Source organism: Gopherus evgoodei, chromosome 3 (assembly GCF_007399415.2).
Source record: "Gopherus evgoodei ecotype Sinaloan lineage chromosome 3, rGopEvg1_v1.p, whole genome shotgun sequence".
Classification (NCBI taxonomy): domain Eukaryota; kingdom Metazoa; phylum Chordata; order Testudines; family Testudinidae; genus Gopherus; species Gopherus evgoodei.
In genome coordinates this window covers 81,485,541-81,511,633 of record NC_044324.1, presented here as the reverse complement: position 1 = coordinate 81,511,633, position 26,093 = coordinate 81,485,541, and the positions used below count along the sequence as shown (strand labels likewise).

The 26,093-nt window shown below is 39.2% G+C and overlaps 1 protein-coding gene across 2 annotated transcripts in view; it reads left to right on the top strand.

Annotated features, from left to right (window-relative positions):
* Positions 1 to 26,093, top strand: part of EPHA7 (EPH receptor A7) — a 184,562-nt gene that overhangs the window by 68,463 nt on the left and 90,006 nt on the right. For both annotated transcript variants that reach the window (XM_030555964.1, XM_030555963.1), the window contains exons 4-5: positions 6,763 to 6,918; positions 7,804 to 8,139. In XM_030555964.1, the coding sequence (XP_030411824.1) occupies positions 6,763 to 6,918; positions 7,804 to 8,139 (492 nt within the window). The remainder of the gene's footprint in view (positions 1 to 6,762; positions 6,919 to 7,803; positions 8,140 to 26,093) is intronic.

Sequence of the window (26,093 nt, the reverse complement as noted above, 5' to 3'; positions counted from 1 at the left end):
TCAAGCTTCGTAGGAACGAAGGTGTTAGAATTTCAGGTGAGATGGTGATGGCACAAGCAAATATATTCCACAAAGAACTTAACCTGCAGCATGAGTGTGACTGTTTGCAAGGATGGCTTCAGAAATTTCAAAACAGGCATGGCATTAGTCTGCATTGCATGTGCAGTGAAAAAAGAAGTGCAGATACGGAAGCTGCCACTAAGTATGTTGATAAATTTGCACAGTTAGTGGCATATGAGAAGTTATCCCCAGAGCAGGTATATAATGCCGATGAAACTGCTCTCTATTGGTGTTGTATGCCTACAAAAATGTTGGCTAGTGATGCAGAGGAGCCACTATCTGGTATGAAGGAGTCAAAGGACAGGGTAACTCTCCTTGGTTGTAGCAATGGATCAGGCTCTCTCAAATGTAAGCTCATGGTTATTGGGAAAAGTTTAAACCCAAGGGCATTCAGAGGGGTGAAAATATTCCCAGTGATCTACTGTGGCAACAAAAAGGGATGGATAACAACTAATCTATGTCTTGAGTGGTTTGAGAAGTATTTTATACTGGAGGCAAGAGCCCATTTCATCTCAGTAGGTCTGGATCTGAAGTGCAAAATTGTACTAATTCTCGACAATTGCTCTGCCCACCCTAAAGCAGAGCTGCTTGTCAAAAATAACATGGTGGGATTGTATTTACCCCCAAACTGTACCTGACATTCAGCCTTGTGATCAAGGTATTTTATGATCCCTGAAGTGTATGTACAGGTCCAAGTTTATGCACCAATTGCTAGTATTGCTTAAGGATGGGAAGAGTTTGACAACATTTAGGAAATAATTTAATCTCAAGGATATGATTTGGACACTAGCTAGAGCCTGGAAAAGAGTAATTCCTACTCTGAGGAATGGATGGTACAAATTGTGGCAAGGCCTAATGTTTAAGGATAATCCTGATGTCAATGACAAGTGTGAGTTCACTGGATTTGAAGGGTCTGAAAACCAAAAAATTGTTAGTGAGTTAATGGAGTATACCAGTGGTATGTCTCATGCTGTGGTACTTGAACTAGCCAAGGATTTGGGAGAGGAAAATTTACTAGACTGGATGAAAGTCAACACAGATGCACCAATTGCTAATCAAATGATGGATGAAGAAATTGTGCGAATGGTACAGCAGGGAAAAACCAAAGATAAGGAAGAAGCCAGTGACGGTGATAAGATGATGAGGAGTATGTCACAGAAAAAATGTCTGTCGATAAATACATTCAGTTGGCAACAAATTTAATAGAAGGACTGGAGCAAAGACATTTCATTTCTGAGCAAGCGATCATGTCTTTCTACGTGATACGAGAAAAACTCATTAAAGAAAAACCAAAATACATGAGACAAGCCCCGCTGGAAGTTTGGTTAAAGGTAGCAAAGAGGAGTGTGGAGCAGCACTCCACAGTAAGAAGTCCTGTTGCCTCCGCTTCATCTACTCTGAATATACCTACAGCAGAGACCCTAGATGTAACTTGAGTTAGCAGTTATTGTCACATCACTTTGGAAGGAATCATTTTAGATGAGTAAATTATAGATTTGCCTGTATTATTATCTATTTATTTTTCATATTTTATGTTTTTATGCTTTATCTACTTATTTCCATGTGCCAATACAGTAAAATTGGGTAACAACACTAACACCGTAAGCCTTGGCTAGGCGACCTCAGTGGTGAGATAAATGTAATAAGAGACCCATAAGCACGGGAAGTAGGGGTGCCAGAGGGTGCTGCAGCACCTTCAGGCTTTGCACCCAGTGGAGCCCTGCTGCCGCCTGGGATCCCAACTGCTGGCCGCCCTGCCTGGTCCCTCTGCTGTTGCCCATGGTCCCAGCCGCCATCTGCAGGGGCTCTGCTACTGCCCAGGGTCCTGGCCACTGGGCTCCACTCCTGGCCCTGGCCCTGGCCTCCACAGCTGTCCCCAGCTGGTCCTAGCCCAGGGCAGTGAGGTACTCAGAGAGGGATAAGGCTGAGACCAGAGCTTGGGCGGCTGCGGAGCCCTGCAGCTGATTGCTGGGACCCCGGGCGGTAGCAGAGGTGCCAGCAGCTGGGACCTGGGGCCAGTAACTGGGACCCTGGGTGGCAGCAGAGCCGCCGGCTGTTGGGATCCCGGGCAAGGGGCTGACGGCTGGGACCTGGGGCCGGCATCGTAGCCCTTGGTCAGGGGGCTGGCGACTGGGACCCTGGGTGGCAGCAGGGACTACAGGCAGGGAGCCATGCTGGGCGCAAAGCCTGGAGTGCTTCAGCACCCCCGCATCCCTACTTTCTGCACCTATGGAGACCCGCTGGCATTCTGCATTGACCTCCTGTGGTTTGGAAAATTTACTGGTTTGGCACCAGTCAGGTCTTGAGGGTGCCAGACTAGAGAGATTCACTCCTTAAATTTCCTGTACAGCCATATGTGTACTAGGAGATACCCAGAGTTACTGGAATATGATACATTGGAGAGGGCCTCTGGAGACATCCGTTCTGTTCCCAGCTCTGATGTACTATTTGACCTTGGACAATTTGCATTCATTCTGTGTGCCTTTGTTTCCCCCTTTCGGGCTTTTTTCTATTATTTCTCTTCAGGACACAGGCTGTCTTTTCCTACATATTAATACAATGCCTAGCACAATGGGGCTCTGAGCTTATGTTGGGCCTCTAGGTGCTAATGTAGCATGAACAATAATTTTGTTGTTTTGCTCATCATGCACTATGTGCCACATTTAAATGTGACTCCTGTTACTTTTTAAACACAGCAAATTGTCTTTTTCCCATTTAGGACCACCACATATGCAAAATCTTAAATTTTAAAACAAAGCTACTTGCTACCGAGGCAAAGTATCAAAATATTGAGAGATACGGGATCAAAAGCAAACTGGGGATTAAATTGAAATCATCACCTCAGCGTTGGCTACAGAGTAGCTGTTACAAAAGTATAATACTATATATAGAGGTCTGCGGATAGCATTAGCATTTCTTTGGTAAATGGTTATTTACAATTAATGAGAGACACAAGCTGGGTGAGGCAATATCTCTTATTGGACCAACTTTTGTTGCTGAAAAAGGTAAATTTTCCAGCTCCACAGACCTTTCAAATACCATCTAGAGATATTAGTCATTTTTTCTCCATTAGATCAAAATATATATTTTAATGATTTATAAGTTAAAAAAAATAAATTTTGACAATTCAGGGGGATTGGGTCAAGGGGAAAAACAATCAATAGATAATTTCCTGTCTTAGCTTAAAAGAACAGAAACCAAATTTAGAAAGGAAAAAATAGCAATAAGCTAATTTGTTTCTTTAATTCCACCAGAAAAAAGAGGAGCATTGCCCTTTTTAGTATAATGTATGGTACCTTGAAAATATCCCTTTTTAAATTTCTTAAAACTTTTTTGTGTGTGATATTGGTATGTCTGCTATTAGACTTTGTGGTAGAATCAGTTGAAAGCACCTTTTTAAGGCTGTTAAGGAATGCACTGCAGGAATAATGTTGCTCTCTATTTATGGGGTGCTTAAGCTGAAGGAATAGTAATTAAATGCCATCACATGGGCCTCTTATTAGAACTAAAGATGATGGAGATAGTAGTATGATGCAATAAGTGTCTGATCCTGCTGCCTCTGGTATGCACTGCACAAGAATAAAGAGCATTCACTTAGACTAGTAGCAGACATTCACATCCTTCGATCTATAATAAGAAATGCACACTTACTTTAAATAACAAGTGACTGAGCATATACATGTCTAGATCAAGCCATCAGGGAAAAAAAATGTAAAGGAGTTTTCTGTTTGTTTTGTTGTTTTGTCTGAAATCTCTATTTTCTTTTGACATCTTTGCTTTGTAATGTTCCCTGCTGAGAGGGACAGACTGGATTCACAGTAGGCATCTGTGCCTTTCAAGTTGCTCTTTGCTCTGCAGAGGACTGCATGCTGGAAGATGCCGTGTGTTTGTCCAATGCTTTCCTCATCTTCTGAGGAACTTGACTAGCTAAGACAAGACAGGAAACTTATTATTTGGTCAGGTGGCTGGATCTTAATTGAGTGTGCTGGAATAATAGACGTAAGTTTAATGCATTAATATTTATTTATAGTTCATATTTACAAAACAGTTTAGCATCTGTGCCCTTCATCCTTGTCCTGGAAATCTTGGAATAATCTTGAAAGAGGAAGAAAAAGACTAATGCTGCATTAAATTTGAACTCCTAGCATAATCTGAAAACTCAGCGTGTCAAGTTTATCCAAAGGTTTGTTCCAAAATGCTCTGATGAATGCATACTAAGGAATTCTTGTTAGATGTTTGTTTTTAATGGTGCTATATTAGGAATGTTACCTGCAGGGATACAATCAATGACAGAGAACATATATTTTCCAAACATAGGGCTAAATCTCTTCTGAGGTAAATGAATGCAACTTCACTGACATCAAGCAGATAATTTGGCTTAGAACCCCTACTTTTTAAACAGGACAAACTCCAAAGTGTCATTATGATTATTGTCTTTTGGACCTGCTTTTTCTGTAGAAAACTGAAAAAAATCAGAGGTAAATCTTCAGACAATTTTTCATTTGTTTCATGTGTAATGAACTAAATCAAGAGTGGATTTTATCAGTCCAAGTGAGGAAAATTTGACCTGTATAATTTATATCCGAGTTGCATAGTACTCCTATACATTAAGTGGAATTGAATGGCTACTACACTACAATGCACCTGATCTAAAACCCGCTGAAGTTTACCTGACTCTTTTTTCATTGATTCTAATGGGTTTTGAATGAGGCCCAGTGTTTTTAGACCATGCCCATCACTGTGGTATCTGATCTCCAAAACCACATGTAAATATTTTTAAATCAGTAACTCAGTACCTGCTGTGAGACAGCCTCACCAATCAAATGTGAATGCTACCAGAGCAAATGCTTTTTCTGTGGATTTATAAGGACTATTTAACTAGCTTTTCCCAGTGAAGATTTTAACACCTGATATTAAGCTTCACCCACAATACATTTTTCACACACATAAGCAGTGGCTTAGAGGTTAAATTGTCTGTGCTGTGGTTGCCTGATTTATTGGAGAACAGAACTTGAATGAAGCTGTGCAGTGGAAAGAGCCTGAATTTCCTGAGAAGCTTTTAGAGGAATTCTGCATTTTTGCGTGTTTTCTGTTGACAGTGGTTGCTATATTAGCAAGTGTGCCCCTGTAACCTTATTCACTTAAGGTGAAATGGGGTCATAATCTGTTTACCATTGGTGGCTTTTTCCTTTGTTCAGTACGATGCAGCCATCCTCCATTTGAAATATTCCAGCAGGTTTGGGAACAAGGAGGATTACTTAGAAAATAATCAGTTTAATAACCTGTGCAGGTTGATTTTCCACCCAGTAGTTAACTGAAGTAAAGGTTAAAAATACATCCATTAATCACATTCAGGTAAGTTTTTAAATGTTTTTGCTCTATAAGCAAGAAAACGCATTGTGATTGGTTTAATAGAAAATAAATGCTGGTGATTGAAAATGTGTTTAAAAATTACAGTTTAATAGCTAGTACAATAATCAAGCAAGCAAACAAATATTGTAACTTCACAATGAGCTAGTTTGTCCATAGCCCTTTAGTGGGTGCACAGGAGTGGGAGTGGGGATCCAGTGAGCCATTCCCCACTCTTTATATTCCAGGCACAATTGTCCAGGACAGCCAGAAGGACCAGGCTCCATTTCTTACTGGCCTTAGGTGCTGGTTGGGCACCCTGGTGAAAACAGACTGCTTAATCCAGAATGAGGAGGGATTTGATAGCTGCTTTCAACTACCTGAAAGGGGGTTCCAAAGAGGATGGATCTAGATTGTTCTCAGTGGTACCTGATGACAGAACAAGGAGTAATGGTCTCAAGTTGCAGTGGAGAAGGTTTAAGTTGGATATTAGGAAAAACTTTTTCACTAGGAGGGTGGTGAAGCACTGGAATTGGTTACCTAGGGAGGTGGTGGAATCTCCTTCCTTAGAGGTTTTTAAGGTCAGGCTTGACAAAGCCCTGGCTGGGATGATTTAGTTGGGGTTTGGTCCTGCTTTGAGCAGGGGGCTGGACTAGATGACCTCCTGAGGTCCGTTACAACCCTGATAATCTATGATTCTATGATCTAGAAGAATGGGGTAGCATGCGCACTTTGTGTACTAGGGAACTCTGGAAAGTATTGTGCCTCCCCTTGAGGGATGTAGCTAAATGCCACCAAATGGCCCACAGTGTACCTATAACACAAGTACCGGTACTGATTGAAGCCGTGATTTTCATTCTGTTCTATTAAGACTTTCAATGTATTTGAACTTTTGCTGAGTTAATTTACCCAGTGGTTCATCATGCCTGTAGATATGCACTTCTGAGGCCAGGTGGTTAGCTGATTTAAATTGGAGCTATGCTGATTATACCAGCTGAGGTTCTGGTCCAGTTTTAGTTCATTTCGATGTGTCTGAGTGGAGAATTTGGTCCTAGCTGTCATATTTCTTTAATCTTCACAGTCAAAATACTTGGCCACCAGCTGCTGGTCCAATTGTAGTGTATGTTTGCATTGCAGCTCATGCCACTAAATCAAGTTAATGGCACAAGATGAAGAATAATATATATTTGTCATGATGTAGCTGAGCACAATGCCTTGCTTTTGCTGAAGTAATTTGATGTCAACAATATCAGTGCTGTGGAAGTGTACACTCTCCATATAACTGAGATGGAGAAGGAAGCAGGACAGATGCAAATGCAAGTGTAAATCTGAGATTTTCTTCTTCTCCCTTAGCATGTGGCCGAGGATTCTACAAATCATCTTCTCAAGATCTACAGTGCTCTCGCTGTCCTACTCACAGTTTCTCTGACAAGGAAGGATCTTCCCGATGTGATTGTGATGATAGCTATTATAGAGCACCTTCTGATCCACCATATGTTGCATGCACAAGTAAGTCAGTCATGGATTTAATAGTGAAGGATGTTGCTTAACCAACAGGGTGCAGCCATTTGTAGTTTGTTCTCACCAGTACTTACAATTGGCCTTCAGTATGTTTGCAAAGTAATAAATGAAACTGATAAATGAAATTGAACTGCAATGGGAAAATGTACACTGAATGTAGAATCAACATAAATATAATTTCATGTTTGCCCGATGTAACCTTGGAAAAGAAGTTGCTGGGTAAATACATAACTAGACATAATAGAAAGAATGCAGGCATGGTTTTCCTAAAGTCTTAAAATTGTCACAGACTTTATGCCTAATATGATACTACACAAAAATGAATTGAATGCAAAATGAAAAGTAACCTGTGTGGATTTGGACGTTGATTGAAATGTAATGGGATCTAGCTTAACATTCCATCTGCAAATAGACTAACCTGCACAGATTGGTGGTTCAAGTAATGAAGGTCTCCAAAATCCAAAGCTGTACCCAAATACGGCTGTAAATCAATCAGAACTGATTAAGGAATGTCTAAATGCATTCTGTGCTGTTTACTTAAAAGGGGAAAAAATCCCCATACTAAAACTGTTGTAAGAGTAAACTTCTGAGGTGTGTTAACTGATCCTTCTAATTGCACAGAGGAAAAACAGCCAAAGTCAGTTGCAGTAAATACACAGACAATTGTTATCCTGATTCCTTAATGGAAAATAAATAAAGCTTCTTGCCAAGTGAGGTCAAGGAGGCTTTTATGTAGTTTGTAGTAAATCTAATAAAATGTTTATGTGAAGAAAAATGCTTCGTCAAGTTTGAGCCTCAGTAATTAAAACACTAAGTAAGTATCCCTCACTGATTTTATGTATTTACATTGTCCTTTTTGTGTGTGTTACAAAGGACCTCCATCTGCACCACAGAACCTCATCTTCAATATCAACCAGACTACCGTGAGTTTGGAATGGAGTCCTCCTGCCGACAATGGGGGAAGAAATGATGTGACCTACCGAATTTTGTGCAAAAGGTGCAGCTGGGAGCAGGGTGAATGTGTTCCCTGTGGGAGTAACATTGGATATATGCCCCAGCAAACTGGATTAGTAGATAACTACGTTACTGTCCTGGACCTGCTGGCTCATGCTAATTACACTTTTGAAGTGGAAGCTGTAAATGGGGTATCTGACTTGAGCCGTTCCCAGAGGCTCTTTGCAGCTGTCAGTATTACCACTGGTCAAGCAGGTAAGTTTTCATGACTCACTGTGAGAGCAAGAGAGACTGTGAACCAGCAAAATGCGGGTGCAGTTTTTCTGGTTTATGTTTGATGGATTCTCTCTCATGAATCTTTTCATTTTGCCACCTGATTAGCATATGTTTATACTATGTCATGATAACTTGCTACCTTTTCTCGGCATGATAATTGGTTTTGGCAAATAGCATTTTACAGAATGTATTTATCTTCATACTTTTATATAGGTTCTCTTGGGTCTGTACAAAAATTCTCTCTTCTACTTAACTACGGTATTGGTGTTACAAGGAACTGAAGAAAAAATACTGTGTGAAGGTTCTTCTGCATAGGCTCCCTTTCTGAGTATTTTAAACTTGTATTAGAATCCTGGAAGATGACTTAGGTATCTGACACTGTTTTCAGCATTCACGTGTTCCCTCAGGATTACGCTTCCAATTTATTTAATTTGTCCAGATATTTGATGATGAAATTCAGTGAGAATGTGACAGTTATTCTTTGTCTCTTATATTTATTGTAATCTGACAGGTGAAATGTCAGGGAAAATAAAATCAAACTAGCATATTGCCCAGGGGGGAAAAATGTATCAATTTTCTCCATGTGTAATAAAAAAAATCTAGGAAATCTCATATCAGGATAGTGAAATGGTAAATTGCTTGTTGATTAAAAAATGGTCTTATGACCCTACTGGATTTTGCTTTGTGGCATGATCTTGAGACAGTGTAGTAACCCTGCTAGGAAACTAACCATCTGAGGTTTAAGCAGAAATCTTAACCCGTGCAGTAATTACATTTGCTGGGTTTCTGAAGGAATTCTACGTGGCAAATAGGAAATGAATGTGTATAGACTGGTTAAGGAATAATGTTAAATAATGTTTTAAAGTATTTATCATAATTTGTGTTTTTAGCTCTTTTTATTGATCATCATAATCTGATTTTTTTAATGCAGATATTTATTATTTTCTATGGAAGCATTCACTGTACCAGTTCATTTAATCATAGTCTACCCACTTTGGTCTCCATAGTGAATTGAAGGGCTGGGGGGGTAGTCTGTGGAGATAATTAAGAAAAACAGCCTTGAAAATGAAAAAATGATTACAATCTTTTCAATGAAAAGGGGCTATACATTTATCTAATCCTGAGATTGTCTGTGACATTTCTAGGTTCTCTGGATCACAGTCCTCAAATGTAGGCTTTGTCAGGGTAGTTCAAGTCTCCCCACATTGATCTGCCAATATACCTCATTTCTTGCCTATAGGAAATCTCTGTTTCCATGTTCATTCAGCCTTTGGCCTTTCTGTTGAGATTATGAATGTAGACTAATAACTGTCCAAAAGTTACCCCATTTTGGCACCCTACTTTGCTGCCTTTAAATCACTTGCTCATGGTTTTTGAAGTTGCCACCAGTTTAATTAAATGGCTGTCTCATTTCAAGCAAACAGATGGACATCGGTTCAGGACAGCTTTACATCTATTCTGAACTATCCTATGGTGAAGAGAATTAGAGTTCTCTGGTATTTAGCTGGCGAAATGGACTTCCATTATATGTACCTTAGTGATCCAGTAGCACACTAAATATGTATGAGGAAGTGTGGTCCAGTGGCTGAATTCATAGCTAAGGAGGTGGGAAAAGACCTTTTAGATTATCTGTTCTATCTGTCTGCCAATATAGGATTGTTCCTAATACATTTTCTAGTATTTTCATAGTCGTGGATTTATAGATTTTAAGGCCAGAGGGGACCATTATGGTGGTCTAGTCTGATATCCTGCGTAACACAGGCTATAGAATTACTCCAAGTGATTCCTGCATTGAGCCCATAACTTCTACAATAAATGCTGTAGCTCATCCAGAAAGACATCCGGTCTTAATTTTAAAGCGTGTAAGCGGTGGAAAATCCACCATGTCTCTAGGTAAATTTTGTAAGGGCACAGGAGTCGAGAGACCTGGATTCTGTTTTTAGTATTCTTGCTCTCTGTGACTTGTTGTGTGATCTCGAGCAGGTCACTTAGGCCAACATTTTCAAGTGTCCACTGATTTTGAAATTTCAGTTGAGGTTTCGGATGCTCATTGCTTCTGAAAATCAGGAGCTAGATATCTCTGGTTGGGCAATCAAATAGTGACACAGCATAGGTCCGGTTTTGAAAGTTTGTCTTCCAACTCTGCGCTGCAGTTGCCCCATCTGTAAAATGGAAACAATACATGCCCATCTTTTAAAAAGCACTTTGAGATCTTGTGATGAAAAGTGCTAAATAAATGGAAACGATTTTTTCTCTCTCAACTACAGAAATCCTTTTAAAGAAAAGACTAGTCCCTTTTAACATTTTTCAAGAACAATTATATTCACAGAAAAGGAATGTTCTCATTTACATTGTTTTGTAGCAAAAGGTTTTGCTGCATAATGCAGATTTCTTTGGTTAAGTGAGGGGGGGAGGATATTTTATATGGAACAGATTGATGGCTATAATTGAAAATGGAGGGACTGGTTACACAAAGGAGAGTGTAATGCATCTGTGCTCCTATTTTATTTTTACCATGGAGAGAAGAAAAATGTTAGATTTATTTATAGCCAAGTAAACTAGAATTCATGCAGCTCTCATTTGTTACTAGGACTCTTCTATACTACTTGCAAAAATGATTCTCTTTGTATGCCTGTATTGGTTTTTGTTTGTGTAAATGTGTATCTGACTAAACCCTTTGCACTTTCTATTGTATTGTCACATTAGGTGGTTATACGTAATAACTGGGCATACCACAAGCATGGAATCTTGCAGTAAGATTTGCCCTTTTTGTGTTTTGTTTCAATGAATGGATCCCTGGGGCTATCTTTCCAAAATTCAAATAATTGTGTAATGATAACATGAACTCATTTATAAAGAAATGAGGTTGCAGAATACTTTCTGCTCATTAATCTGCTTTTATTCTCCCACGTATAACAGGACGTTAATGGGACAAAGAGATCACGTCAGGGAAGGGGATGCCAAGTTGGCTAACATAGAGGGGCTAGATGTTTAAGATCAAATTATTTGTTTTTGTGAAATAAATATTGGAGGAGGAGGTAGGTAAGTGGATAAACTGCATTCCAGCACCACAATGCTCGCAATACGTATGTGTGATGCACAGCTGTTGGATCTTGTGTTTAGAACCTGTGGTGTTATAGGCTGTATCCAGAGCCATGCAGCCTACCTTACAAAAACACAAAAGAACAAAGTCAGAAGTGGAAATACAAAAATTATGTTAGCCCGCACGTGTGAGCTAGAAATTTCCAAAGAACATGAATCTAAATTGAGGTTTACTGATATGAAATGTGCAAAATAAACTCTGATCCTGCAAGCTGATCTATGCAGACCCCAGCGGTCGCCAATCTTGTAGGAGTGGGACCTACTCCAGTATAAGCCCCAGACACAGTGGATGAGTGCATTGGCGAGGGAAGCAAAGGAGTGGTGCACGACCCACCTTGTGGAGGCATGTAAGAAAGTTGTTCATGGAGGGTGAAATTCACCTATGTTTTTGCTAGGGGCTACACAAGGCTTATGCACCATTTAAGACTCCATTAAATCCTCAAAATGGGACTTAAATGGTGCCTGGACCTCATGTCATCTGTTTGCATGCAGGCACATTTCAACCTGATTCAGCACAAAACATAGGGAGAGCAAAGGAGTTGTAGCTTTTAGGGTCAGCCCACAAAGGAACCCTTTTGGAGAACCACTGTAGGTCCTAAATGAATGGCCTGTTAGTAATATACAGCATATAAGATTGAAAATGTTACAAAATCAAAAGCTTTTATAATAGGTCAAATATATGAACTATGTATTGGTAATTTGCTTATAGCCCTCAATTTCTTTGCAAAATACATCAATATTTTTTTTTGTATGTAAATGTATGCCAGTTAACTAGAATTGATACTGATAGAGAATACTGGACCAAAATTTAATCACCTGATTCCTGCAGACATTCCCACTAAAGCCCATACAACCCTGTTTTCATTGTTGAAATGCTGTTTGGATCCAAGAGCAGACTTGCATGCAACAGCGTGATGCCACTGAGAGCTTTGTGAGTGCACTTGGGAATGCATTTGTTCAGATGTAAGTTACAGTAGGGTTGTCAAGGCTCCTTCCCCACTCTGAACTTTAGGGTACAGATGTGGGAACCTGCATGGACATTCTAAGCTTAATTACTAGCTTAGATCTGGTATTGCCACCACCATCCAGAATTTTCAGTGTCTGGATCACTCCCTGTCCCCCCAAAACCATCCCCTCCCTTGGTAGCCTTGAGGGACTTCACCAATTCCCTGGTGAACACAAATCCAAATCCCTTGGATCTTTAAACAAGGAGAAATTAACCATCCCCCTCCTTTCCCCCCACCAATCCCTGGTGAGTCCAGATCCAATCCCCTTGGATCTAAAAACAAGGAAAAATAAATCAGGTGTTAAGAAAAAAGGCTTTTAATTAAAGAAAAGAAAGATAAAAGAAAACCCTCTGGGAGAGATTAGCATACCAGCTACTCTCACAGACAACAGATTTCAAACACAGAGGATGTTCCCCTGGGCACAAATTTAGTTACACCCCCTCCCAAAAAAAATAATACCCAAATACCCAATTTGATTCTACCTCTAACTGCATAAGACAGGTTACAAAGAAATAAACATAAACCTATTTATCCCTTTCTAAAACTTACTACTCTGATAAGAGGCTGGTTCCTTGATCTTTTTCACTCCGACTGAAACTGAAACTTTAAACAAAAGAAAAACTTCCCTCCTTCCTTTTGAACCATCTTGTTCCCCCATTGGTCGCTCTGGTCAGGTGTTAGCTAGGCTAGGTGAACTTTTTAACCCTTTACAGGTAAAAGAGGCATTAATCCTTAACCATCTGTTTATGACAAGGGTTGATGAATTCTTTGTCTTACACCATCCTCTTAGTCCTTTTATGACTTCCTGGACCACAGTTGGTCTTGTGTTTGTGAGAAATTCACCTTTTCGCATCCCTGGAATATCTTCTTTCTGATTGATCACAACCCCCCTCCCTCTCCTTTCCGGATTTCCTACTCTCCCAACCTACAACCCACGAGACTACAAGGAGTTAGATTCCTTTTGTGCTAACTTGGTACTTATCAGGCATGCAACTTAGACTACTTTGGCACTTAGGCCCCAATATTTACATCACTGATAATTCTATCCCATATAATTGGAGTTGTCATTTCAGGGAGTTAGATATTTAAGCAGTCGTCACATTTTTTACCAATGTGTATTATTAACAGTGTTTTTAAAACTACCTTATTCTGCATTCTTTCTTACCCAATAAATACTGATGGATCACTCTGCATTTTCAGTGACAAACAGAGGCAATCAATAAGATGTTGGAACTTTTAGCGGCCTTCCCCCTCCTTGCACAGGCTCCTTGTCAGGAATTACCTGCCGAGTGCTTGCTCTGTCTCAACAAGTGAAAGTCACCCAGTAGTTTTGTTCCAAACCCATTCCATGTTGCCAGCCCAAAACATTTAAAAATCCATGAGTTAAGCCCCCTCCCCTAAAAAAGATTAACTTGAAACTCATGAGATTTTTAAAAATAACAAACTCAGGCTCTTTTTGCTTGGCTTTTAATTTTTGTGCTTTCAGGACTGATGTTTTCAAGCTTTTCTGTGCGATCGTTAGGGCTGGAACTTCTCTCCCCCTTTTAAATGAAAGCTGAGATTCTGATGTTATTATAGGATTCTAAGAGCTGAGGCTTTAAGAAAAAACAAAAAAAATCATGACTCACAGTACAATCATGAGAGTTGGCTATTTGATATAAGATAACAAGAAATAAACAAATGGATAAAACAATTAAACTGGGTCTAAAATATCCCTCTAGTAAGGTTGTGTGACATGAACTGTTTCTAGCATTCTTAGGTACTTCTGCAGTCTCTTTCATTATGGGTATCTAAGCCTCTACGTTCTTCACCACCTGCTCCAGCTCCCCATCCTCTTCTCTCCTTGCTTCTCCTGACACTTCCCAGGATTGTTGCCCACACCTTTCCCTGTCCCTTTCCACCATCCATCCTATCCCATCCCCTTCAACCTTTCTTCTGCTCACTTTGGAATGCCTGCTCCAGGTCTAACTATCTCACCACTATCCACATGCTTTTTTTGTCCTCCTCCTCATTCTCACTGAAATCTAACTCTCCTCCTTCAACGATGAGCTGTCTCACAGCAGAAGCAGTGAGCAAGCAAAGGTGCACTGGAAGAGCTGTTGGTTTCTTGATCTCCCACTCCAGTCTGTTGCCTACTGCTCTGTAATTCCATTTCTGCCTTCCTCCCAGACAGTGTTTGCTGGGTTATGTACTACAAATGGCTTCATGTATTCAGTTCTTAACACTTACATTCATCCCTCAATTTCCCATCCACACCTTCTGTGACTTCAGCTCTCACCCGGAAGTCCTATCTGACACTTCAGCTTCCAACTCGTTGGACCTTACTACCTCATGTATCTTTTAAGCCTAGATTAGTTCTCCCACTATTAAAATGACCACTCCCTGGACTTTTTCTTCATGCCATGCTGCTCCCTTTCTACATCTGTTCCAAGTTCCTCTTCTCTAACCACACTCTTATCTCTCTCACTATTGTGCACTAATCACCAACCACTTAGCCTTCCATGCTTTCATCCAGGGGTCCACAACCTTTCAGAAGTGGTGTGCTGAGTCTTCATTTATTCACTCTTATTTAAGGATTCACGTGCCAATATTATATTTTAACATTTTTAGAAGGTCTCTTTCTATAAGTCTATAATATATAACAAAACTATTGGTGTATGTAAAGTAAACAAGGTTTTTAAAATGTTTAAGAAGCTTCATTTAAAATTAAATTAAAATGCAGAGCTGCCCAGACCGGTGGCCAGGGCCCAGGCAGTGTGAGTGCCACTGAAAGTCAGCTTGTGTTCCACGTTCGGCACATGTGCCATAGGTTGCCTACCCCTGCTTTAATCCATCAACATCCCTAAGGTCTCTGCCACCTTTTAACCACTCCTTCCCTTCCTCTGCACTGTGGATTGCTTGGTCAACTCTGTTCTATCTTCCACTGTTGATTCCTTTGTCCCTCTCTCTCACCACACCCGCACTTCACACCCTCTTCCTCAGCTCTGCTTATATGCCTCTGAACACTTCTGGAGGAAATCCAGGAACTATTCAGACTTTCTCCCCTATACATTTATTTTTTCTCCTTTTTTAACACTATTTCTCCTTTCTCATTGTGTTCAGAGGTTTCAGTCCCCACCACATCTAATGTCTTTCAACATCTTCCTCAAGCCTTTATCCTCCGCAGCACTATAAGTCCAGATTTTGCTAACTTCTAGAGGTGCTCACATTTTTCCAAGTTTTAAATTTTTTGACAAAATCTTTTGTCAAAAAAATTTCAACTAAAGAACAGCTGCAGAACTGGTGGAAATTTTTCAATAATCAGGTTTTTTTACTTGTTTCAAAAATTTAAAAACAAACACAAATTTGTGGGTTTCTTTGATTTTTAACTGGATTATCAACCCAATCTACTAACTATTTTAAGGAGAAAACTGACAAAACCCAGCATGTCCTTTCTCCACCCCTTCCCATTCCTCCTTTCCGAGATATTGAGTTTTGGAACGGAACCAATTCACACACACATTAGTGTGCAGCTCCGTTCCCAAATGCCTCACATACTTCAAAGTTCAAAATGTACATACATGTTTGCAGGATTGGGTCCATTATCACTAAAAATACAAACTTTTTAAAATAAAGCCCTAGATTGTGTACAGGGTAACATTCATAAATCAGTTCTGTTGAAGCTGTAGAGATCAGAAAGGTACACGTACTGATGGTTATATTTTGGGCTACCATTGTGTTTGGTTTTCGTAGTGAGAGTTAGAAAACCACTGCTACTTCTATTTATTAAAATAATGTCCAAGATATATTTTAATGTATTTTGTTTACTTTGCATTTTCTTCAACCTTGCATGCACCCGTCTAAGCCAAAGGATGGGTAGGATAGTTCTTTATGAACTCTGTATAGTCTGTGGCTTCAACTGAGTACAAGTAATACTGTAAAAAAAATTATTGGCCCATTGAAGTTATTTTTTCTCACAATTGCTATTATGCCTTTTCTGTACATAATTAAAATTTTAAGAAATAGATCAGGTTATATCCACTGAAATAAATACATATTCATCTAAATCATTTTGTCAGATTAATATTACAGGTATTTGACAGGACGTTGTAGCTGGTTTTATACCTGAATGAAGCTTATGGAGAAAGACAATAAGAATTCCTCTGTCTGAAACAGAGACTACCAGATCTGAGGAAGGAGTTTGTTCATTGACTGATTATGTCAGTCAGTGTAGCATTTTAGTGGAAGATCCACAAGATTAAAGAGATACTTAAAAATACTAGCTAGGGCATTATTATAGAATCAGCCCTAAAAATTATATTAAGAGTTTTAAACCATCTGAAGCATAGTAATCAGTCCACTGAGATTTCAGTCACAGTAAATTACAATCATCAAAATATGATTTCCAGGCTGTTTTTATAGCTTAATAATCAAAAAAGCCTGAAAGAGCAAAGATTATGTTCTTGAAAACTTGCCACAGAACATGGGATTTAAATTTGTTTTACTATTTAGGTAGATATTACTAACTAAGAGGTAGAAAAGAAACACACAGGGCAGATGCTAGTCATGTCACTTAGGGTCTGTTCCTGCACTACTGAAGGAAATTCTGTCATTCGCTTCAGTGAAAGGCAAGTCTGAGCCTTAATGCACTGGCTAGATACTGTAATGTTGGGTAAGATATAGGAATAGCATAGAATAGAATAGAAAGCTCTCACTTTATATTACATCTTACTTATTGCTAATTACAGCTGTTTAAAGTTTTCTAAACCTGAGTATTTTTTGTCAAAATCAATATTTTGATAAAATATTGGCCTTTTTTTGCAATTTTTTTGTTCAGAAATGTTTCTCATATTTTGACCAGCAGTACACCTGACAGTTTTCAAGAGCAGGGTGCCACAGTCATTTAAAAGAATACAGCAAGTATCTGTGGCACAGCATATATGAAATTTATATTATTAAATTAATAATAATATTGGGCTACTCTAACTAATTTATGGGAAATAGGAAATTGGCTTATACATTTGCAGCTGAATTCTATGTTGCCAGCTGCACAGTCAAAAAGCAATGTGAAATGGAGATAATTAGGCCTGGCAGTGTGACTGTTAAATATTCAGTCTTGTGCACTGAAGCTACTTTTCACTTACTTTGTGCCTTCATTCCTCCTCCTTCCCCAAATTTGTTAACTAAACTAATGTCATAAAATGGTATATAGGACACACAGAAACAGCATATGCCAAAGAACATTGGCTTACTGATGGACTGTGCAATGCTAATCCCTAAGCAGTGATTTCATGCTGAAAAATGGCTTTGTCCTCAGCCTTGACTAACGTGACTTTAACTATTGGGTAGTCAGATTTCCCATGTCTCAAACATTTTTTTTACTACGTTATCTTCTCTTAGTGTAGGTGGAGGATGACTCTGTATGGACAAATTATGGGATGGGTGAATTGGCTGGCCACAGGAGTGTAAGTAGGCTATCTGAAGATATGTTATGAGGGCTTGTCTACACTTACCGGGGGATCGACAAGAGGAGATTGATGCATCGACAGTCAGTTTAGCATTAAATTGACTGAAGATCACTCTCTCATCAACTCCTGTACTTCACCTGAATGAGAAGCACAAGGAGAGTCAATGTTGACATACCATAGTGTGGACCTCGCGATAAGTAGATCTAAGTATGTCAACTTCGGCTACGTTATTCACGTAGTTGAAGTTGTGTAACTTAGATCGATCTGCCCCCATAGTGTAGACAAGGCCAATGACTCTTTATAAGGGAGGTAAGTCTTGGCACATCTTCAGTGAATCCCCCTTTGAGAAATTTCCAAAGTGGGAACCAGAGTGGGACATGAAATCAAACTTCTTGGCTGAATAACGCCAAGTGTGGACACTCCCTCTACCATGGAGTGTCACACACATCAATTATTATTTACTGTTTTTATTAATCAGAGACCAGGACTTCATTGTGCCAGGTGCTGTACAAACACAGAAAAAAAAGATGGTCCCTTCCCTAAAGAGCTGACAATCTTAAGTATAAGATGAGACAAATAGCTGGAGATGGGGGAGTACAAGGAAACAATGAGACAATGTTGGTCAGCCTGATAGACAGTGGTCTCTCCACAACAGCAGCCTGTTGTCAAGTTTTTTGTAGGTCTTATGGGAAAAGGAGTTTTTCAGGAGGGTTTTGAAGGAGGATAATGGATTAGTTTTGTGGATATTCTTCCCAAATGTGAGCCTAGGAGAAAGCATGAAGGTGCTTGTTTGAAAAATTAACAAGTGGGTGATGGAAGCAGTTGGAATGTACCACTAAGATCTGCTTGGATGATGCTGTAGACCCAATTTTAGCATAATTTTGGGTGGTTTCAACTAGTTAATGTATGGTCTACCTACTGATTTAGGAAGTAGCTATGTTATTTTCAACCTTCTTATAATGCACAAAGTGGCCAGCTGTGGAAATGAGCTTATTTAAGTGTCTGGCCATTTTCTGTGTTCCTTGGACAGGACCAAAATGTGTCTAACTTTGCATATATATATAGACCATTTGGTTATATAAAAGAGGACATGCCTGAGTTGATATTAGTACTGCTATTTGGAGTCTGTGCATTATTGATTGTTGCAGATACTTATTAAATTACAGATACTCAGCTACTGCTGTTGTTGGGCCTTACATCAGTTCCTCCATTTCAATGTAGAGGCACTATTCCATGCCTACTTCAACACCAAAGTCAGTCTTTTTTTTTTTCCTGCTGAGCCTCAGAGACTTATGGATCTGATGGATTTGTGTATGTGTGTGTGGTCTCCTACCTGTTTATGGGGCAAATCAAATTATCCCTTTCAATCAGGTGGTTGGTAAATTCACCAACATCTCACATTAACTCTGTAGTTCTGTAGAAGTCTATCTCACCACAGTGAAATGTGCAAAACCAAGGCAGACTCATCAAATAGAGAATCAGTGACCACATCCCAGTGGTGGAAACTGGTAGATACAAAGCACAGTCTAAACCCAGAAAGGAGAGATTGTGCAGCCAGTGTGATTATGCTAAGTGTGCACAATCTTGCATTTGGGTCAGTGAAAAACTGCCCATCCCAAAACAGAACACCAGGAAGTTTTCTGCATCTCTGTAGTGCAAAGGCCAACACACTCATGAACACACCAGTTTATGAAGTGCAGCTTACTATCTCCTTTGTAAGAAGATCACAGCTCCATAGGCTAATGTTTCTGGGAGTGAAGTCATGACCCCACCTCCTTTTCTGCTGCCTCCTTTAGGATGTAATGAGCCACTGGAGATGTAGGGACGGAGCAGTCCAAGTAGGTGCCTAAGGCTATAGAATAAGTCAGGGGCTCAAGTGAGGACCTTTCTTGGAATGTTTTACACATGTGTGCACCTGCATCATTATGTAAATAAATTATATATCAATGACCATGAGCTGCATAGAAGTACTTATTCTGAAAATGTTGAAGTTCCATATTATGCATCATATTAGTTACAACATTGTAGTGTTATATTTAGAACTAATTATTGAGGAAAAATAGTGGAGAAAATAGAGAGCTGGGAGACAAGAGATTTGGGTTGTATTCTGGGCTCTGCCACAGTCTTCTTGTGTGGCCTGAGTATATAGAGTTAGTTCCTTTGCCTTGGTTTCCTCATCTGTAAAATGGGAATAATAATACTTAGCCTATCTTTAGTTGTAAAGATTCACTTCTCAGGAGTTGCAAGATATTTTGAAATTTTCCAGTGGAACAAACAATAGGAGTTTAAAGTATTATCAATATAATACAATGTATAGATATTTTGGTTTACTGTGTTCGAATTATACTAAACTCAAAATACTTAACATGAGTTCAAAGATCTGACTGAAATACTAGCAAATTTAGAATTAAAATGTTCCACTTATGTTTTTTGCCTAGTAAAAACAGAGTTTTGAGAGTGTACTTGGTTATAATTATGATTAAAGACAATGTGAAGAGATTTTTGACGCAGAATTTCCTGAGTTTTGTAGGCTGACATCACATCCTTGGTATTATAGGTGTTTTTGTTTTGTTTTGTTTTTTTGGAATTTTTTTTTTAAATAGTAAAGGCTCACAGTCACTCTCTTAGATAAGCAAATGAACACTACTGCTGAAAAACACTATTGCAAATGCATAAGCCCTCTGGTATCTGAAAGCCTAATTGAGCTCCTATGTAGTGAATTAAAATTTCTTTAAATGTAACATCTCTACATAATGAAGAATGTGATGATAGAGGCAGTGTACTGTAATGGTCTCTATGGAAGTCTGTAAATAAAGAAAAGAAGATGGTTCACATAGGGATAATGAGTTTTTACATTAAGCTTAAATGAGAGAGTATCTGTGTGCTGGGATACCTTCTGAGACTTTTTCTGCTCAGTTTATGCAGAACGTCTTGTCGAGTTCTGGGAGGACACTGTCTACAAGTTCTAGGAGGGATAGATTCCTCACATTGGTGCCTATTTAATAGCTGGATGCCCGCTGTGATGAATTTGTCATAGCTGGTATGGTTTGTAGGGCAAATGTGCAATGAGGCAATGTATTGAGAATGCTTTGAGCGGAGTGCTTTCTTAAAATGATGTTCAGACAACTCTCTAGTGAGGATGTTCAATCCCATCCTCTAGTTCTTAAAAAGCAGATCCAAGTGTGTTTATATAGCACTTAGTTCAATTAAATCTAGTCCTGATTAGCCCTACCATATTATAAATGATTCATAATAATAATAACAACAATAATGCTGCTGCTGCTTAAGGTTAAACTCTTCTTGCTTAAGTGGCAGCAGAGATTCAACTTCATGGAAAAAAGGGTTTTGGCAAGGGGTCCAGAAGTAAAAATGCATGAGTCCATGCTGAGAGAGAGAGTGAACTGTTTCTGGAAGGCAGAGGGGCTATATCTTCATTTCTTCCTGCTCTGCTTTCATGAGCGCTTAGTGAGGGGCATTATAGAAAAAAAACAACAACATAAGGATATATTAAGATTAGATAAATCTGCTGCTTTTGGATCCAAAAAGCCAGTGTTCAAGACCTAGCATGGACAGTTTTTCCCAGTGCAGTTCTCCAAGCCATCAGACTCAATACACATTCTTTATTGGATAGTGCAGTGATAATGGTGGTACTTTTATTGATTGAACTATTTTTGTATACATTTGCATTTCTATTATAAATTCTCAGTGGTAAAGTCAAAGTATATCATTGGATCTAGTTCTAGGGCAAAATCTGTGGTCAATCTGAGAGAGCCATGGTGGGAAGCTGCAAATTGAGAACAATAAAACTGTTATCCTGCATTCAGTATTTAATTTTAAGATAGTAGATACTGATTATCTTCTTTGCTTCATAAGTGATGAATGGAAGCAAATTTGATGCCGACAAGCAATCTGGTGGAATGATGCAGAGCCATTTATGAAAACATCTGTAGTAATCCACCAATACAGTAAATTATAGCTACAAGCAAAAGACATTGATCCAGGAGGATCATTAACAACTTTAAATAACTGATCCAAGTAATAGGGTAAATGAGAGAACATTATCAAGACTTGACTTTTTAGAGCTATCAATTACAATTGCTAAAATACAGTTTCTACATTGTTTCAATTTCAAATACTTTATGACTTAAGTTCACTGTGTTCTTTTGTGGGCGACCAACAAGGTTCAATGGAGTAGTAAAATCCACAGGAAAAAATTATTCAGCCATCCTGCATTCCATTTACCAGGAGGTCAGTCACAAAAGGAGAGATAATTGCTGCAAGCCAGCAAAATTAATCGGGGATGAGCCAGAAAGAATGATGTATGTTCTGTGACAATGTACGTGACAGAGATGTTTGTACAAACCTGTAGCTGCCTGCCTTTTTGAGGACACAAGGACAGGAGAAGGAGACCTGTGAAAAACAATTAGCATGGCTTCAGTATGAGCCATTCTTAATTATCCATAGCATGTCGACAGCAGATAATTAGTGTTCCAATTTTTAACAATATTTGGTCATTAACTACAGCAGACTAGAGAAGAGCAAGAGCAGAGACATTTGTCTGAGCTAAGTGTTACATAACTGCACCCGCATGTGAACACAAGTCAACTAAATCAGGCTGATGATAACAGCATGGAAATCCTGCTATTGTGTGACCGATTCAAATGCACTAAGTTGTAATGTACCATAAACTACATTTTATGCCTCTTTATGGTAAGCTGTTAAAACTGAGATATCAACCACAAAACAAAGCAGCCTTAAATGAAATTTGTAACTTAAAGCTCCCTCCATAATCCACTGCCTGTCTGTCCTTAAACTATTAAGTATTCTTGGCAAAGCATACCACAGACAACATTGGCCACTTATCTCAAGTCACTTCAGTATTAACAGATTTTTAAAGGCATGGCTATGAGCTAATTACATCCAAATCCTAATAGTTTATTAATTAAAAAAATGATGACAAATCCTTATAGAACCACAGTTTGGGGATACCCCTCTTCTTCATCCCATCTCTCTTCTCTCTGATACACACACACAACCAATGTTTTGAAGTATTTCCTGTTCTCGCTTTCTCCTGGGTTCAGACTATATTTACTGGTCTCTGTAGGACAATTTTTTCAGTTCCATTGAAGTCTGTGGCAGACCTCCCAGGATATAGCCTTATAGCTGTAATTTTCTGTTTTCCATTTCTCTGCCTTAGGGCCATATCCTTCAAACCCTTACACATACATTAAGAGTTTTGTTGCACACTGTTGTCCCAGCAAGTTCCGTGTACCCACTTGTGTGATAACATTTGTAGACTTGGACAGAATCGTGTATATGAAATAAAGAACCGAGTGATAGTATTTCAAAGCCAATGTACTTCTTTCTCCAGAAGCCTTCACTGGAATTGCTCCAGACATTTACTGATGTAACTAAGTTTCTTTAGTTGCTATCTGATTAGCAAGAAAGAGGGAGCAGTTTACTCTTTTGTATCGTACAGTGTACGTCTACACTGCAATTAAATATTCTCAGGGCTTGGGCTGTGGCGCTGTAAAACTGGGGTGTAGATGTTCAGGCTTGGGCAGGAGTCCAAGCTATCTCGCTCCCCACCCCGCCCTCCGGTGGGGTCCTGGAGCTCAGGCTTCAGCCCAAGTCCAAATATATAGACTGCAGTTTTACAGCTCTACAGTCTGAGCCCCTCAAACCTCTGTCATCCGACATGGGCAAGCCTCAGGTGTTTTAATTGCAGTGTAGACATGTCCATAGAGGTCAGTCGGATGAATCAAGTAAAGAGTTTTAGGGCTACATTCTGCCTTTCTATGTATGCATTCCAAGTTGGTTTGTGGCCCTTTATCTCAATTCCTGTCACAACCATAACATGTTAATTAATTAATTGTAGGTTATATACTTAGTATCTTTGGGGCCTTTTCTAATGTTTCATTAATTTTTGAGAAAGTACTAACAAAAATAAGTAAACAAGAAAATTAATGACGCATAATCAACGTTCAAAAATGGCCTAAAAGGCTATTTATTTAATCATATTAGTACATTGCGTTTAAGATATTTACTACTAACTGAACAAAGACATTTTATTCAGTATATGCATATGTAGGGATGTCTTTAAAATAAAAATCATTAACTTGAGTATTTAAATACTTAGTATGATATGAATATATATGATATTTGAATGTTTAAAATGTGAATAACAGTATAAAATACTTGTTTTATTCCTTTTTTCTTTAGATTTAAGCAACAATAAAAAGATGCCATAGATAAAACTCTAGGTGCCCTAACGATTAATCAGACCTATACTAATGATTATCCACCTGCAATACATATTCACAGCCAGCCAGTAGCATTAAATAAATATATACCGATAATTGTAGCTAGCCATTCAATCAGAGCAACAGAACCCTCCCTCTCCCCTTCCTCCTTCTCCAGGCTCAGCTTTCTCCCCTCTTGCCCAGAAGTTATCAAGTTCAGGCTACCTTGAACCAAGATGAGGAGCAAGTTCTGAAGGTCTGGGGCCCTCACCAAAAATGTTTTTTTTTTTTTGGTGGCCTCCTCTGCTTTAAATGAGGGTGATCCATTTTGAGCACCTCTCAGGTGATCTCTCAGGAAAGCAGGTCTCAGCTGACTTAGAGTTTTATAAGTCAAAACCAACACCTGAGAGCACCAGTAGGCAGGGATTCCAGAGCATGAGTGTCAAGTACTCCCAGACAGAGGTCCTGCTCAGTAGGAGAACTGCTACATTCTGCTCTAACTTTGATCACTAGAGTACATTGTAATAGTCTAATTTTGAGGGAGAAAAAAATGGATAATGCTGGCAATTTCCCAATCTAAAATAAAATGTCCCAACCTCCAGGCAAGGAACAGATGGTACAAAGATGATCTGGCTCCTGCTGTAATGTGCTTATCTAACAGCAGCTGGGGGTCTAGAATCATCACTTGGCTGGGAACTGTGGAAACCAATGTCTGACATATTCCCTGAATTAAAGGGTCTGATATTACCTCTGCCAGCAATTGTTTGCTTCCCCAACCCACCATTATCTCTTTGATCTTGTGTGGTTGAGCTTCAACCAGCCTCTCATATACTTCCCAACCTCAGCTAGATACTGCCTGAGGCCCTGAACCACTCTGTCCAAATAGGATGAGATAGAGACATACATTTGGGTGTCCTCGGCATACTGATAAGACTGCACCCCGTGACTCCTTCAAGCACTCCTAGTGACCCCATATATGCTTTGAATGAGAGATGACAGAATGACACTCTGTGGCACTTGATTGCTCTTCAGGAAGAGGAGTTTTTGTCCACAACTGCCCACTGACATCTCTCCAAGAGAAAAGAATGAAACCTCTGGAAGGCAGCCCCATCATCTCCCTCTGAGGTCTGCAGATGAGACAACACTACTTTGTGATAAACGGTATTGAAGACAGCTGATTGGTCTAATGATATTAGCATAGACATGCATGGGCAAAGATATTGACCACGTGCATTAGATATTTTAAAGTTGTAAGTGGGCTGCTCTTAGCTTTTTAAAAAGAAGCACCTCATTGTGTGCAGTTGAAATTTTGCATCCTTAGCTGGAGAAAGTCTGCATTCTGCCTTTCAGTTGAGAAAGACTATAGCCATGTTAGGTGCCACTGAAACGATTTCTGCCTCTTGTGAAGCTGCCATGATAATTAAGAGCTTGATCTTGCAAACCCTTACTTACATGAGGCAGACTAATCCTTAATGAAGTCAATGTGGTTACTTGAATGGAAAAGGATTATGAGACTCAGAGCTTGCCGGATTGGACCCTGGGGCCTCAGTTTTAAACACAAGCAGTAGCAGGATCAGTGTCTAAAAGAGCAGAGCAAATTTCACTATGTGAATTAACAACAAAACAAAATTCTAACAATAGCAATAAACAGGGGTGCTCGGAGTCCAGCTTTCTTTAATATGGAGAGGCAGCCATCACAACTACAGATTGTAGCATACATTTACCATGTTGATGCAAACAATCAAGCTTAATTTTAATATGTAATTGTTTTGTATAATCTAAGGCTGTGTCTACACTACCTTGCAGTTAGGACTATAGACATGTGAATAGAAAGGTGTAATGTAGAGTTCCTAGTTTGCTTTAATGTAGTCTTGTTTGAAGAGGACTGTGTTAATGCATTCTAGGAACCTTTCATTTGCACACGCAGCATTTACATGGAGGAGTTATAGTGCAGCACTTTGGTGCACAATGCTGTTGACATCACAGTGTGTGAACTGAGGGGCAATGTGGACAAACACCAAGTCAAGTTGAAATTTTAGGATATATTGAAGTCTTTTAAAGTACTATATAGAAGATTTTGTGTGCCTGATGATCCTATAGGCTTAGTCCCTTAGTAAAATTCTGTATTATAAGGT